At 33.2% G+C, this 15,443-nt stretch overlaps 1 protein-coding gene across 7 annotated transcripts in view; it reads left to right on the top strand.

Moving 5' to 3' along the window:
* CNTLN (centlein) overlaps positions 1-15,443 on the top strand; it is a 374,623-nt gene that overhangs the window by 208,550 nt on the left and 150,630 nt on the right. For all 7 annotated transcript variants that reach the window (XM_064381308.1, XM_012449978.3, XM_012449977.3 and 4 more), the window contains one exon: positions 1,008-1,127. In XM_064381308.1, coding sequence (XP_064237378.1) covers positions 1,008-1,127 — 120 coding nt within the window. The remainder of the gene's footprint in view (positions 1-1,007; positions 1,128-15,443) is intronic.

Here is a 15,443-nt window from a genome sequence, read left to right as displayed (position 1 = left end):
AGCTGTTAAAATGTTTATAACCCCAAAAGTATTTTAAATTTTAATGGAAAGACTAGAGAAATATGAAATTCACATATATAGTTAACTATCTTAAAACTATTTCAACCTAGTATGCAATTTGAAGATCTTTACTATCCATCAGTTTGTTCTCCAGCTTATCCGAATGAATTGGCGGTCTCAGTTCAATTGCTCTGAACAGGTGTTCATATCTTGGTTAGTTGTAAGTGGCTCCCCTGTTAACAGTATCAGCAGAGGGCAAAGGACTGAATGAGTACAGAAAATCTACTACCCTCTCATCTTTTGAGATGGATCCTTTAGGGCATTGTTGATGATACACATTGGTCTGTTCTATAGAGAAATACTGTTTCTAAATTGGCCAGTAAAGCACTTTTACAAAATAAAAATTAAGAGTTTGTTTTATGTTCAGAAAATGAAAATGTAAAGGGCATTTGGCATCACTTATAGATAATTGTCACATCTAATTTTTTTCTTTGATGAGTGGAAGTGTTTCATATCCCTTGTCAGTAAAGCAGTGATAAAGCAGTTTGTCCTACATTTATTCTCTGTTCATCTAACTTTTAACTAATCACTAGAAGAGTGAAATCTACTTTCTGACATATTCACTGGTAATAGTTTTTTTTTTTTTTTTAAAGATAAAGGCATGTATACCACATTCATATTGGTTAGCAGCAAATTCTAGATAAGTTGTTTGCTTATAGATTTTTTGGGTGGGGGGGAACCACTGAAATTCTACAGTGTCTATTTTTATTACTACAAGACTGAATGAGAGCAATAGACCTTAGGCTATCATGCGTCTGCTTAAAAGTTTCCTTTCCATAGTAGCAAATTAGCTTCATGCTTAGGTTTTAGAAAATTCATCCAATAATTGGTCAACTCGAGTTAGAAGTTTGGTCAATAGATACTTTTAAATGTTAAGAAATGTATACAGTAATTTTTATTGCACTTCAGACATGTTAATGAAAAAAGCAACTTTGTTTTAAAAATAGGACTGAAATCAGAAAAATAAAGAGAGCAGATCCCCAGCAACTTCGACAAGAAGACTCTGATGCTGTGTGGAATGAACTGGCATATTTCAAAAGGGAAAACCAGGAACTAATGATTCAAAAGTGAGTTTCATTTTTAACAATATGGACTTAGACAAAATATTTGGGATAAATTTTTTTGTGGATTAAAGGCCATTAAAGAAACACTTTATAAAATTTGAAAATGAAATAATCTGATTTTTGCCAATGAAAGTAAAGAAAAAAAGACGAGCTTTTAAAAATATATATGTATTATGCAATAACAAGTTGCACAGTTGCTAGCTCTAACAGAAACTGTATAATATGATCTAGGGATTGTGTTAATTAGTGTGGCTCTCATCTGTTGGAGGTGTCGCTCTTCATTAGCCTGTATTTTAGACACTGCCGTGCTTCATTTTTGGAATGAGGTGGAGAGGGGATAACCTAGCCAGCCATCCTTGTTTGATCTCCTAGATACATACGCAATGCAGAATGCCTGAGCTCTCTTGGTTCCCTGCCCTGTCCTGCTAATCCCAGCTGAGCTCATTATGGTGTAGCCTTGCTGCTACTCTTGGAGCCGGAGCTGTCCAAGCTAATTACTGGTAGCAGCAGAACTGCCTGTTAAGGGTCTAGTGTAGATCTGCTAACATGGTCCTTGGTAGTGACCTGCAAAAGACACGAGGGAATTGCCTTCTTTCTTGCTGTGCACTGCCTGTCCTTTGGGCTTACTGCTGATTTTTCCACATAGGTCTTTTAGCTGCCCTAAGTATAAAACTTGATGAAGGATACTCATATTTTAGAAAACATACAGTTGGTCACTTGATCTTATAATTCACAGGCTATTGTATTCAGCCTGACAAAGAAAGAATACTTCTTTTTTTTTTTTTTTTTTAAGACTAAAAGGGATTAGACCGATATAATTAACCTCTTCTACTACTTAACTATTACTTCATTTAGAGTTAATTTCTGACACTCACGCATACAGTTTTTTAAAGCCTAGATGTCTTTTAGATTGCTAGAATTTAACCTCGTATGACATAATGTAATTAAATGTCACTTAATTTTCTTAGCTGTAAATGAGAAGCTTGTTTTATATACTATATGATAACATGTATAACTTTTGTTTATAGCTTTTTCTATGTAAGGATAAACTTTTGAGGAAATAACCAGACCATATGAGATTTAAATGTTATATACTCCCATTTACCTCTTAAAGTGCAGTATACTCTATTAGTTTTAAATATTTGATGCTATAATGAAGTCTCTTGTCTTGAAAACTATTTTATGGACTCATAGATTTGTCCCAGAGGCATTTTCTAATAATTTCAGTAGCTTTATTGAAATATAACTCACAAGTCATACAATTCACTCATATAAAATATATAATTCAGTGGTATATTCAGAGTTGCACTACCCATTATCACAACCAATTTTAGAACATTTTTGTCATCCCCCTACTCTCCTCACCAAAAGCCCACACAACTTTGCTGTCATTTCCCAACTCTCCCATCCATTCTGCCTAGCCCTAGGAAACTACCAGTCTTCTTCCTGTGTTTATAGATTTGCCTATTCTAGACATTTCATATAAATGGAATCATTTAATATGTGGTCCTAGACTACCTTCTTTCACTTAGCATAACATTTTCAAAGTTCATCTATGTTGTAAATGTATCAATGCTTTATTTGATGATCTTTAATGACCTTTCTGTCTCCAAAAAAGAAAATAATTTTGAACAAAGTAAATTAGTTGAGAGACTGAATCTAACTATTCAAGAAAATTTAGGAAAGATTACCTGTAAGTGGTTCATTTGGAGTTTATTTTATTCGCTAATGAAATAGAATTAAAGAAAAAGTAATGAGGTATTTTTAAAATTAGAGAACTCAGAATCCTGATCTGTTCACTCAGCAGTATTTGCACTTTACAAATAGCTCTTTGAATTAAATGCTGAGTCATTATTGAAGTGTGGAACTTTTCCCTGAAATATGTTGATATTCATTAATGTGATGGCAATTTGTGAAATAGTCATTTTTCAGTTAAGTCTTAATTTAGTAACAGGCAATGCAATTTTTTTAAAAGAATTGAATAAATTTTAACGTAAACTTTTCAGAGAAAGGTTGCATTATTTATTTAGGTAACAAAACATTTATTTAGGTAACAAATGTGTTTGAGTGCTGTGTGATAGTCACTGTGCTGGGTGAATTAAATGAGAACACTAGACAGACTTTCTACTCTCAGGGAACTTGCTTGGAAACATGTTTAGTATTAAACATTCTTAATGAAATGTGATGTTAAAAATAAATGTCAAAAATGTTAAAAACGAACGTCAAAAAGTGTCATGATAAAACAATAAGACATTAAATATCATTGCTACAGTCATTGAAATTTGTTCTGAGGAGAGAAAATTTTTTAAAGTTGTATGTAGTACACTGAATTTTTAATGTGCAGTTTCATGAGTTATATATATAAATTTGAGTAGCTGCCACCACAGTCAGTATACAAAATAATTCTATCATCTCAAAAAATTTCCTCGTCCTGCCCTTTTGTAGTCAAATCCTCCCACTACCATAACACCTGATTTATTCTTCTTCCCTATAGCTTTACCTTTTTCAGACTGTCATATGCGTAGAATCATACAGGCTGTAACTTTCTGAGACTGGCTTCTTTCAGCATAATGTCTTTGAGATTCATTTGGATTGGTTAATCTAATGTGTTCCTTTTTATTGCTAAATGATAATCCATTTTATGGATGAACTACTTTATCCATTTACTGAAGAACATTTTTTTCTTGTTTTTTGCAATTATGAATAGAGCTGCTAATCAGAGGGTTTTGGGTGAATGTAACGTTTTTATTCTTTATGAGAAATGCCCAAGAGTTGCATTGAATTCCGTAAATTGCCCTTTCATTCTCCTACCTATGTCTTTTGAATGGCAAAGTTTTTAATTTTTATGAAATCTAGTTTCAAACTGTATCATTTTTAAATTTTACATTGCTAGTGTATGAACATTTTGCATGCTGATGTTATATCTTGCATTATTGATAGTTAGAGCTAAGTCTGCCACGTTATTATTTATTTTCTGTTTGTTTCCTCTGTTTCTATAGAGTTTTTGACTGTATCTCTTTGAATAGTTTTTTTTAATTGTTTGCTCTTGGTATTATAATACATACATACCTTATTACGGTCTACTGGTATCAACATTTTATTAGTTGAAGAGGAATCTATAAACCTGAGTTTCATTTACATACATTTACCCTTCCCCCTTGTGATACAGTTATCTCAATATTTTCTCTAATTACCTTGATAACCTCATCACATGATGTGATAGGTTTTGCCTCAACTCTCAAACATAATTTTAAACCACAAAACATGGGTAGTCCATTATGTTTACTTATAAGTTTATCCATGAGAGATAAATAATTTACGTATGGGTAAATATAGTAGAGGTATTATTTATCCTTTTTCTACTGTCCTTATTGGTAGCCTTCCAAGTTTCTTCTTTTATAATTTTCTTTCATTTTAAAGAACTTCCTTTAGAATTACTAGAATAGGTTAGCTGGCAAGAATTCTCTGTTTTCTTTTAAAATGTCTTGATTTCTCCTTCATTACCTGTATTATTCTGTTTTCAGACTACTATAAAGAAATACCTAAGACTGGATGATTTATAAAGGAAAGTGATTTAATTGACTCATAGTTCCACATGGCTTGGGAGGTCTCAGGAAACTTACAATCATGGTGGAAGGTGAAGGGAAAGCAAAGACTTTCTTCACACAGTGGCAGGAGAGAGAAGAGTGAGGAATGAAGGGAGAAGAGCCCCACCTAAAACCATCAGATCTCACTAGCACAAGAACAGCATGGAGGAAACTGCCCCCATGATCCAATCACCTCCCACCAGGTCTCTCCCTGAACACACAGGGATTATGGGAATTACAATTCAAGATGAGATTTGGGTGGGGACACAGCAAAACCATATTACTACTAAATGGTATTTTCATTGTATGTAGAATTATAGCTTAGCAATTTTTTTCTTCAGCACTTGAAAAATTTTCTACCTTTTTTTGGACTCTATTGTTTCTGATGCAAAATGCACTGTTGAATCATTGTTTCACCATAGGTAATGCATCATTCTGTTTACTTGCTTTCAATCATTTGTCCTTTTTCTTTATTTTTCAGAAGTCTGATCATAACATGTCTTGGCATAGCTTTGTTTGGGTTTATCCTATTTGAGTTTCTGTTTCTTGAATCCCTAGGTTTGTGACTTTTGTCATATTTGGGAAATTTTTGTCATTAATTCTTTAAATCCTTTTTAAACCCTACATTTCTTTTCCTTTGACGACTCTAAAGACATGAATGCTAGATCTTTTATTATTGCCCTACAAGTCACTGAGGGTCTCTTCAATTTATTTTTCAGTCTTTCAGCCCATTTTATCTCTGTTATTCAGATTTAGTAATTTCTATTGTGTCTTTAAGTTTACTGATTGTCTCTTCTCTCATGAGCTTACACAGCAAGTTTTTTATTTTGGCTTTATAATAATTTTTTAGTTCTAAAATTTCTATTGGGCTCTTTATGTAAAATTCTTCTTTATTTGCTTAGAGTTTCTCTTTATTTTAAGAATGTTATTTAGTGGTTCACTGGAGCATTTTAATCATGGCTACTTTAAAGTTCTTATCAAGTAATTCTGACATATGTGTTATATCATGGTAGTGGCATCCTTTGAGTACAATTCTTCCTTTGATTATAGATTTTCCTTGTACTTGGTATGATGAATGATTTTTTAAATTGTCTCCTGGCCATTTGGACTGCAGATACTTCTCAACATACCATAGGGTTATGTCCTGATAAATCCATCATAAGTTGAAAATGTCATAGGTTGAAAATGTGGCCAGGCGCGATGGCTCATGCCTGTAATCTCATCACTTTGGGAGACTGAGGCAAGTGGATCACTTGAGGTCAGGGGTTTGAGACCGGCCTGGACAACATGGTGAAACCTTGTCTCTACTATAAATGCAAAGATTAGCCAGGTGTGGTGATGCACACCTGTAATCCCAGCTACCCTGGAGGCTGAGACAGGAGAATCACTTGAACCTAGAAGGCGGAGGTTGCCGTGAGCAGATATTGTGCCATTGCAATTCATCCTGGGCATGGGTGACAGAGTGAGACTCTGTCACTAAAAAAAAGAAAAAAGAAAAAGAAAATGCATTGAGTGCATGTAAACTACTGAATATCATGGCTTACTCTAGACTACCTTAAAATGCTCAGAACACTTACGTTAGTTTACAGTTGGACAAAATTATCTAATACAAAACCAATTTTAAAATAACGTACTGAGTATCTCATACATCACATATTACCACACTGGGTAAAGATCAGAATTCAAAATTTGAAGTACATTAAAATTGCGACAGTTTTACACCATCATAAAGTTGAAAAATCATAAGGAGAAGCATTATAAGTCAGTGACTATCTGTATTATATTTTGAGACTTTGGATCTTCTTTAAATCTTTTATTTTAACAGGACTCTGATGATATCATGCCTGAGGGAGAAGGTCACCTCATTACTACTAGGAAAAGGTGGGAATCTTACTCCTCCCTTTTACCTCTTAAGTTTTCCTCTGCTAATATTGCATTGAGGGAGTGTGAAGGTGTTACTGCTTAGTATTGGTGAAAGTACAGGCTTCTCACTCTGCTTTTTTTCGTATTTTTTTTTTGAGATGGATTCTTGCTCTGGCGATTTTGGCTCACTGCAGCCTCTGCCTCCTGAGTTCAAGTGATTCTCCTGCCTCAGCCTGCTGAGTAGCTGGAATTACAGGTGCCTGCCACCATGCCTGGCTAATTTTTGTATTTTTAGTAGAGATGGGGTTTCACCATGTTGGCCAGGCTGGTCTCAAACTCCTGACCTCAAGTGATCCACCTGCCTTGGCCTCCCAAAGTGCTGGGATTACATGCGTGAGCTACTGCACCCAGCTCTCACTCTGCTTTCATTGACAGAGCATGGCTGATTTTGTTTTCTTTTTCACCCCCCAGTGATTATGGCTAGAGTAGGGTGGGCATGGTGAGCAGGGTTTTTGTTTTACTGGTCCTCCCCTTTCCTGGTCTTTTGGCTAGAGAGAGTATGCTTTCCTTGAAGCATTTTTTGTTTGTGTTCATTGGCACTTCTAGGTGGTGATTTCTCTAGTATCTAGTTTGGGGTATGTAGGAAGAAAGAAGAAAACTCAAGGAACTCACCATTGTGAGTCACTTCTCTAATGTCGTTCCTCTACTCCTGAGCTCCCTATTCTATCCTTCTTCTTTTCCCTGCCTTTCAAAGTCTCATGTTTGTTTTATTATTATTTTCTGGGTTTTTATATTTAATTAGCAGTAGGAATAGAGATAAATACATCTACTCCTTGTTGGGAAACAGAAGTTTCAGCTTATTTTACTATGGGCCAGGAAGTCTTATTTTTGATTCATTCATTAATATCTAGTTTCATACTCAGTCTTAACTATTTAAGTAATAAGATTTACCCCTTTTTCTGTAGCAACATAAGATTTTAAATGTAAGGTTAGATCTACAAAAAAGATATATTCATAATACTACTTTTAAACTGAATTTAAATAGTACTTTGAAATCCAATCTTAAAAGTTAACTTTTTAAGACTTTAATAAAACATTGTATGGCAACTCTATATCAATTTATAAAATATAGTTAAAAATATAATGCTGTCACTGACTGAGATTATGTGTTTCTACCATTGAATATGGTAAGAAATATTAGTTGCTGCTATCGTATAAGAACCTGAGAACTTGAAACAACTTACATGGAATATAGTTCCTATAATATTTCATTTATATTTATAGCTATAATATCAAATATATATATTTATTATAAGCATATTTTAATAAAAAGACCAAGAACTTAGTAATCTATGAACTGATAAATTGGTTCCTTCAGTATTTAATGAGCATTCATATGTTCATGTATTCATTCAGTATTTAAACAATATAATTCAGAGCCAGGCACTAACTAGGGGCTGAACAAAAAGTAAAGATTAATAGTTTCAAGCTCTAGGAAGGCTTATTTAAATAGGAGTATCTACTATTTGCTAGTAAGGTGAAACTACTCTTTGGAAGCTAGTTAGTAAGCACCTAGCTTTCAGAAATGCCGGCAGGCTTACTCAACTTTCTCACTCAGTTGAAGTTGGTAATTACCAATGCTAAATTAGATAGAGTAGCCAACAAAGTCTAACATATGTTAACATTCTCCCAAGTGAAAGTATTAGTAAAAAATATTTGTGTATATTCTTTCAGAATGGTGATATAAAACTATAATAAGGTGCTCAACTGCAGCAGAAAATTAAGCTTTTCTAATCCAGCAAATTATATATTACACATTGTCAACCACAGCTGTTTCTTCTCTCTAGGAATCCTGGGTGTGCTGACATTCATTGTGTGTTTTCTGTGTCCTTGGCTAAATAAATCAGAATGTATAGTGGTTTAGTAATAGGTCATTCTCTCCTAATCTGTAGCCTATGTAAAATGCTTCAGCTGGATACTTTTCTAGGCAAAGGTAAACAAAGAGAAATAATACGTTGGCCCTTTTATCAAGTCATCATACCTTAGCAGATAAGACAAGCGAAAGTATGATTAAAAGCAATAAGATTAGTAGGGACATAAAGCAGGGAAAGCTCTATTCTGCTTGCGAGTGGGAAAAGAGCTAAAGCAAATCTCTTGATGATGTTACAAAATGCCATAAACTGGGTGACTTAACAGACATGTACTTCTTGTAGTTTTGGAGGCTGAGAAATTCAGGATCATGGTGATGATGGATTAAGATCCTGATGAGGGCTCTCTTCCCTGGCTTGTAGATGGCTGCCTTCTCAGTGTATTATCACATTTCAGAAGAGCTCTTTCTCTTTCTTGTCTTAAAAGCCACTCAGTCCATCATGAGGACCCCTTTCTATCCCTAATTGCTTCTCAAAGTCCCCATCTCCAACTATCATCACATTAGGGGTTAGAGTTTCAGCTGAGTTCAAATCTGATGTATGAACTCAGTTATAGCTGACTGATATATGTGATACATGTCAGATATGTCACATGGATTTTGAGGTGACATAATTAAGTTCATAGCAATCAATATTTTAGATTCCGATTTGTTAAGGATAATTAAATCAAGGACAGAAAAATCTGGGTGAATTGTTCAATAACCAGGAGGTAACTAACGGATACTTATCTTGTTCAAATTCTCACCAGTATTTGAAAAAGCTGGTCACGCTCTCTTTGAAACAATTTTTTTCTTCAACATTCTGGCACCATTTCTTCTGGTTTTATCTCTGTACCTCTGGCCACCTATTACATTCTCCTTTGCCATGTTTTCCCCCTGAAATCGGCTGTTTACTGTTGCTGTATTTTTGGACTTTGTGATAGGCATTCTCTGTACTTCATTTATATATTGGCCTATGACAATCTCATCTATCATCCCATGATTTCAGTCATTTCCTGCCAGTTGACTTTCAAACCTGTATATCTAGCATAGACTTCTTTCTGAACTGTAACTAAGTATATCCAAATGTCTACACAGCATCTCCTTTTGGATGTCTCATTGAGATTCAACAAGTTTGAAACCAAATTTAGGATCTCCAAATTTACTCCTATTATTCTAAATCTTAATAAATGGTATTGTAATCTATCAGTTTATTCAAACCGGAAAGCTAGGGTGTTATAAGTTTGCTTATTATTTTTTTCTGACCTCCTCATTGAATTCCATACTAAGCCTTAATATTTCACATCACAAACATTGCTAGGATGTATCTTATTTCTTTCCATCCTCAGTATTAATGCCCTTATCCATACCACCACCATTCCTTCCCTAGTCAACTAGGATAAATTCATAAATATCTGCATCCACTCTTCTCCCTTCAAATCTGTTTTCAACAGTGCTGCTGACTGATCTCTTAAAATATAGTTTTGAGAATGTCCCTCATTTGTTTAAAAACTTTTAGTATCTTTCTATTGCTCTTTAAACAAATCTAAATTTATTATATAACACACTTGAATATCAGGCCCCTACCCCCATTTTTTTTTTTTTTTTTTTTTTTTTTTACAATTTCTGCTTTTCGTATCTAAAAATAAGCATGAGAATACAAAGTAATTGCACAGAATTACTAATGTTTTCTTAGTTGATACTGAGAATTCTGGTTAGTACATTTGTCAATGAAGTCAGCTGAGCTGGAGTCAGTAGTAAAGGGGTTTTGAATTTGTAATCCAAAAACTTCAATTTTATTTTATAGAAGTAGGAAATTTTACCCCATATATTATAAGTAGATATATCTTCTTTATTTCAATGATTTTTTGACCCTTTTTCCTTAATGATAAAATGTAAGCTACAGATCAGTGGCATAGCTCAGATTGGAGTTCTTCTTCTCTTTTGGGTTAAATATTAAATGTATGTAGGCCATAGTTTTAAAGAATATCTTATAAAAATCAACAATAATTACTCAAGTAGCTAAAATCAAAATATTATCCTAAGAAAGTTCAGGAATTTTTTTTTTCTTCTACAAAGCAAGACTCCCAGTCTTCTCAAGCTAGAATGTAATTTGTTTGTTATGTAGAAATGAGGATTTTAGAAACTATATTTCTCTGAAATAGAAATAAAATACTTAGCAAAAAATGTCTGTCAATGATGACATATTTTGAAGACAAATGTATTTTCAGGTAACCATTAACTATATATAAATTTTGTATTAGTTGTATTTTAAAGAATACAATTCAGTGGCATTTAGTGCCTTCACAATGTTGTATAGCAGTGACCTTTAATTCAAAAGCATTTTCATCACCACTGAAGAGACCCCATACCCATTAAGCAGCCAGTCTCTGTCTCCCCATTTGTCCCGTTTTAAAATTGCTGGCAACTGCTAATCTGCTTTATGTTTCTGTGGCTTTACCTATTTTGAATATTTCATATAAATAGATATGACCTTTGCATCTGGCTGCTTTTACTTAGCATAATGTGTTTAATGTGTTCAAGATTCATCTATGTTGAAGCATGTATCAGAAGTTCATTACTTTTTTATGGCTGAATACTATCCTTTTGTATATGTATACCACAGTTTGTTTCTCCATTAATCCCTTATGGGACATTTGGATTCCTTCCACATTTTGGCTACTCTGAATAGTGCTGCTATGAACATTTATGTACAAAGGATTGTTTGAATACCTGTTTTCAATCTCTAAATATATATCTAGATATATATAGAGAGATAGATATCTAGATAGATATATATATATCTAGATATCTATCTGTCTGTCTATCTATCTATCTATATATAGAGAGAGAGAGGTAGAAAGTAGACAACATAAAATTTACAGTTTTGATCATTTTTAGATAAATAGTTCAGTAGCATTAACTACGTTCACATTGTTACTACCTTTGCCACTACTATCTTCAAAACCTTTTCATCTTCTCATATTGATACTCAATACCCCTTAATTGATAATTTCTCATTTGCTAGTTCCCATAGCCCCTGTCTGTTTCTGTTTTTTGTCTCTATGGATATGCCTATTCTAGGAGCCTCATTTAATTGGAATCATATACTATTTGTCTTTTTGTGTCTGGATTATTTCATTTACTATTTCTTTAAGGTTTATCAGTATTGAACCATGTGCCAGAAGTTCCTTCCTTTTTAAGGCTGAATAATATTCCATCTTATGTATATACCACATTTTGTTTATTCAGCCATTGATGGACATTTGGGTTTTTTCTGCGTTCCAGCTTTTATATTTTTTATTTGTAATCTAATTTGTATTTTGCTATAAAGTCAACAAGATTCTTTGTATCCTCCATAGGCAGATATTTCACTTGAATAAATGGCAAGTATATTTTGGAATTTTATTTTGTAACTCTTGAGATTAGCTTTCAATGTTTAGCCCTTAGGTTGTTTTCAGGCATGAGTCCATATACATAGATATTTATTTTTTGAGACCATGCATATATTATTCTAAATTTATTTACTACTATAATTTGTTTCCACGTATATTAGGCACTATATATATGGTATTTTAAATTTTTCTTAAAGAATTACATAGAAAAATCTTGAGTGTTGTAATCATTTGACTTCTCTGTTAAAAGATATCAAAGTTACTTTCTGTAAGTCAGTTTTGTCATACGAACTCATTCTATTTTATAACACTTTTTCTTTTGTGAAAATAACAATGTTGAGTTTGAACATCTGAATTGAATGCTAATGACTAAATAATAAAATTTATTTTGAATGACAGGAAACTGATACAAAGGGTTTGCTTAGTTTCCTGATACAAAGGGTTTGCTTAGTCTGGAAAGTATTTCAGGCTTTAGAATAGTTTGTTTTCAGTGTCGATTAGTTGCTTCTTAAGTAACTTTGTTCTGAAGAAAGGAATGATACGTAATCAAATGTAGGAATGTTACAGTTAAAGTTATCTTCAGATATAAAAAGGTTTTAAATTTGGTAATACATTTTCCAGTATTTGTAATTTTATCTAAGAAACATAAAAACTTGTGAGAGAAAAATTTTACTCTTAAAGAGATTCTTATGATTAAAAAAATTTTTGAAAAAAGTATACTTTAAGCTCTGGGGTATATGTGCAGAATATGCAGGTTTGTAACATAGGTATACACTTGCCATGGTGATTTACTGCACCCATCAACCATCATATACATTAGGTATTTCTCCTAATGCTATCTCTCCCCAAAATCCCACCCCCCTGACAGGCCCCGGTGTGTGCTGTTCCCCTCCTTCTGTCTATGTGTTCTCATTGTTCAGTTCCCACTTATGAGTGAGAACATGTGGTGTTTGGTATCCTATTCTTGTGTTAGTTTGGTGAGATGATGGTTTCTAGCTTCATCTATGCCCCTGCAAAGGACATGAACTTGTCCTTTTTTATGGCTGCATAGAATTCCATAGTGTATATGTGCCACATTTTCTTTATCCAGTCTATCATTGATGGGCATTTGGGTTGGTTCCAAGTATTTGCTATTGTGAACAGTGCCTCAATAAACAAACTTGTGCATGTGTCTTTATAGTAGAATGATTTACAATCCTTTGGCTATATACCCAGCAGTGGGATTGCTGGGTCAAATGGTATTTCTGGTTCTAGATCCTTAAGGAATCACCACACTGTCTTCCACAATGGTTGAACTAATTTATACTCCCACCAGCAATGTAAAAGCATTCCTATTTTTCCCCATCCTCTCCAGCATCTGTTGTCTCCTGATTTTTTAATGATTGTCATTCTAACTGGCATGAGATGGTATCTCAATGTGGTTTTCATCTGTCAGTGATGATGAGCTTTTTGACATGTGTTTGTTGGTTGTATAAATATCTTCTTTTGAGAAGTGTCTGTTCATATCCTTTGCCCACTTTTTGACAGGGTTATTTGCTTTTTTTCTTGTAAATTTGTTTAAGTTCTTTGTAGATTCAGGATGTTAGCCTTTTATCAGATGGGTAGATTGCAAAAATTTCTCCCATTCTGTAGGTTGCCTGTTCACTCTGATGATAGCTTCTTTTGTTGTGCAGAAGCTCTTTAATTTAATTAGATCTCATTTGTCAATTTTGGCTTTCTTTGCCATTGCTTTTGATATTTTAGTCATGAAGTCTTTGCCCATGACTATGTCCTGAATGGTATTACCTAGGTTTTCTTCTAGGGTTTTTATGGTTTTAGGTCTTACGTTTAAGTCTTTAATCCATCTTGAGTTTTTAATTTTTTTAGGGTATTGAAACAGGATATAATGAATTTGTTAATAGTGAACAATTAGAAGCAATCTAAACATCTATTAGCAATTAATAAAAATACATTATGATATATTAATATAATGTGATATGCTACTGCATTTAACATGCATAAACAAGATCTAAACTTATCAAAATGGAAATGCTTAAAAAGCAAAAGTTGATTTAAAAGAAGTTGAATAATAGTATCTATACTATGATATAATTTCTAAAAGTTTAAAATTTTTAGAAATCATAAAATGATACTATATATTTTGCAGATGTATATGTGGACATACACATTCATAGAAACATTGTTACATATAACTACACACATACATAGACAAATACATGTGTGTATGTACTACATACACAGTATACACATATATGTACACTGTATATTTATATACTACATACATATACAGTATTAAAACATGGACCAGAAAGATAAACACAAAATTTTAGATACTGATTATTTTCAGGGAAGAACGAAGGTAGATTATTGTATGGGGCAATACTATTTACAAATTCTTTTTTTTTTCAAAAATAAAAATGAATTAAATATGGCTTAATATGAGTGTTTTTTTAAATTTAGTCAGTTGTTACATTAATGTTGTTTATATTATTCTCCATACTTTTTTAATGTTTGGAATATGCTGTTTTTAAAGTATGTACTAAATAACATAATAATTAAACTTTTAGTTAGAAACACTAAAAGGAATCTTTTAAATGAGCACATATACAAAAATGCTCACTATAGCATTGTTTGTAATTATGAAAATTTGAAAACAACCACAATAGCAGATGATATAACTACATAGCTAAAAATCCAAAAAAAACCTATTTAATAAAATATTTTACCCAACACCAAGCTTAAAAGTCAATGATAGATTGATTATAAACTAAACGTGAAGGGTTAAGCAGTAAAACTTTTAGAAGAAAACATAGGAGAACATCTTTGTGATTTTGTAGTAGGCTGGGATTTCTCTCTCCCTCTCTCTTCTTTTCTTTCTTTTTTTTGTTTTGACAAAAGGTCTTACTTTGTCACCCCACTGGAATGCAATGGTACAGTATCAGTTTACTGAAGCCTCAACCTCCTGAATTCAAGCAGTTCTCTCGCCTTAGCTCCCCAAGGTAGCTGGGACTACAGGCACATGTCACCACTCCTGGCTGATATTTTTTTATTTTTGTAGAAATGGGGTTTTGCCATGTTGCCCAGGCTGGTCTCAAACTCCTGAGCTCAAGCAATCCACTTGCCTTGGCCTCCTAATGTGCTAGGATTATAGGTGTGAGCTACTGCACCTGGCCAGTTTCTTAAGCCAGACATAAAAAGCACTATTAAATAGAAATGAAAAATTGACAAATTGGCCTATATTAAAACCAAGAATTTATATTCATTAAAAGATACCATCAAACAAATTAAAAGGCAACTTTTAGAGTATGAAAAGGTATTTTTAGTATATATGTCCAGGAAAGGAATGGTACTCAGAATATAAGAAGAATTCCTATGACTAAATGAGAAAAGGATAGTCAACCCAATAGAAAAATGAGCAAAACACTTGAACAGATATTTCACATAAGAGGACATCCCAGTGGCCAATAAACATATGAAACAGTGTTCATCTTGATTTGTCTTCTTGTCCTAGATTTTTAGATTGGAAGCTTACATCATTATGGATATTTCTTTTTTTGTAATTTAAGTG

Source organism: Aotus nancymaae, unplaced genomic scaffold, assembly GCF_030222135.1.
Source record: "Aotus nancymaae isolate 86718 unplaced genomic scaffold, 86718_ANA_hifiasm-v0.15.2.pri h1tg000003l, whole genome shotgun sequence".
Lineage (NCBI taxonomy): Eukaryota > Metazoa > Chordata > Mammalia > Primates > Aotidae > Aotus > Aotus nancymaae.
This window is presented reverse-complemented; position numbering and strand designations above follow the sequence as displayed.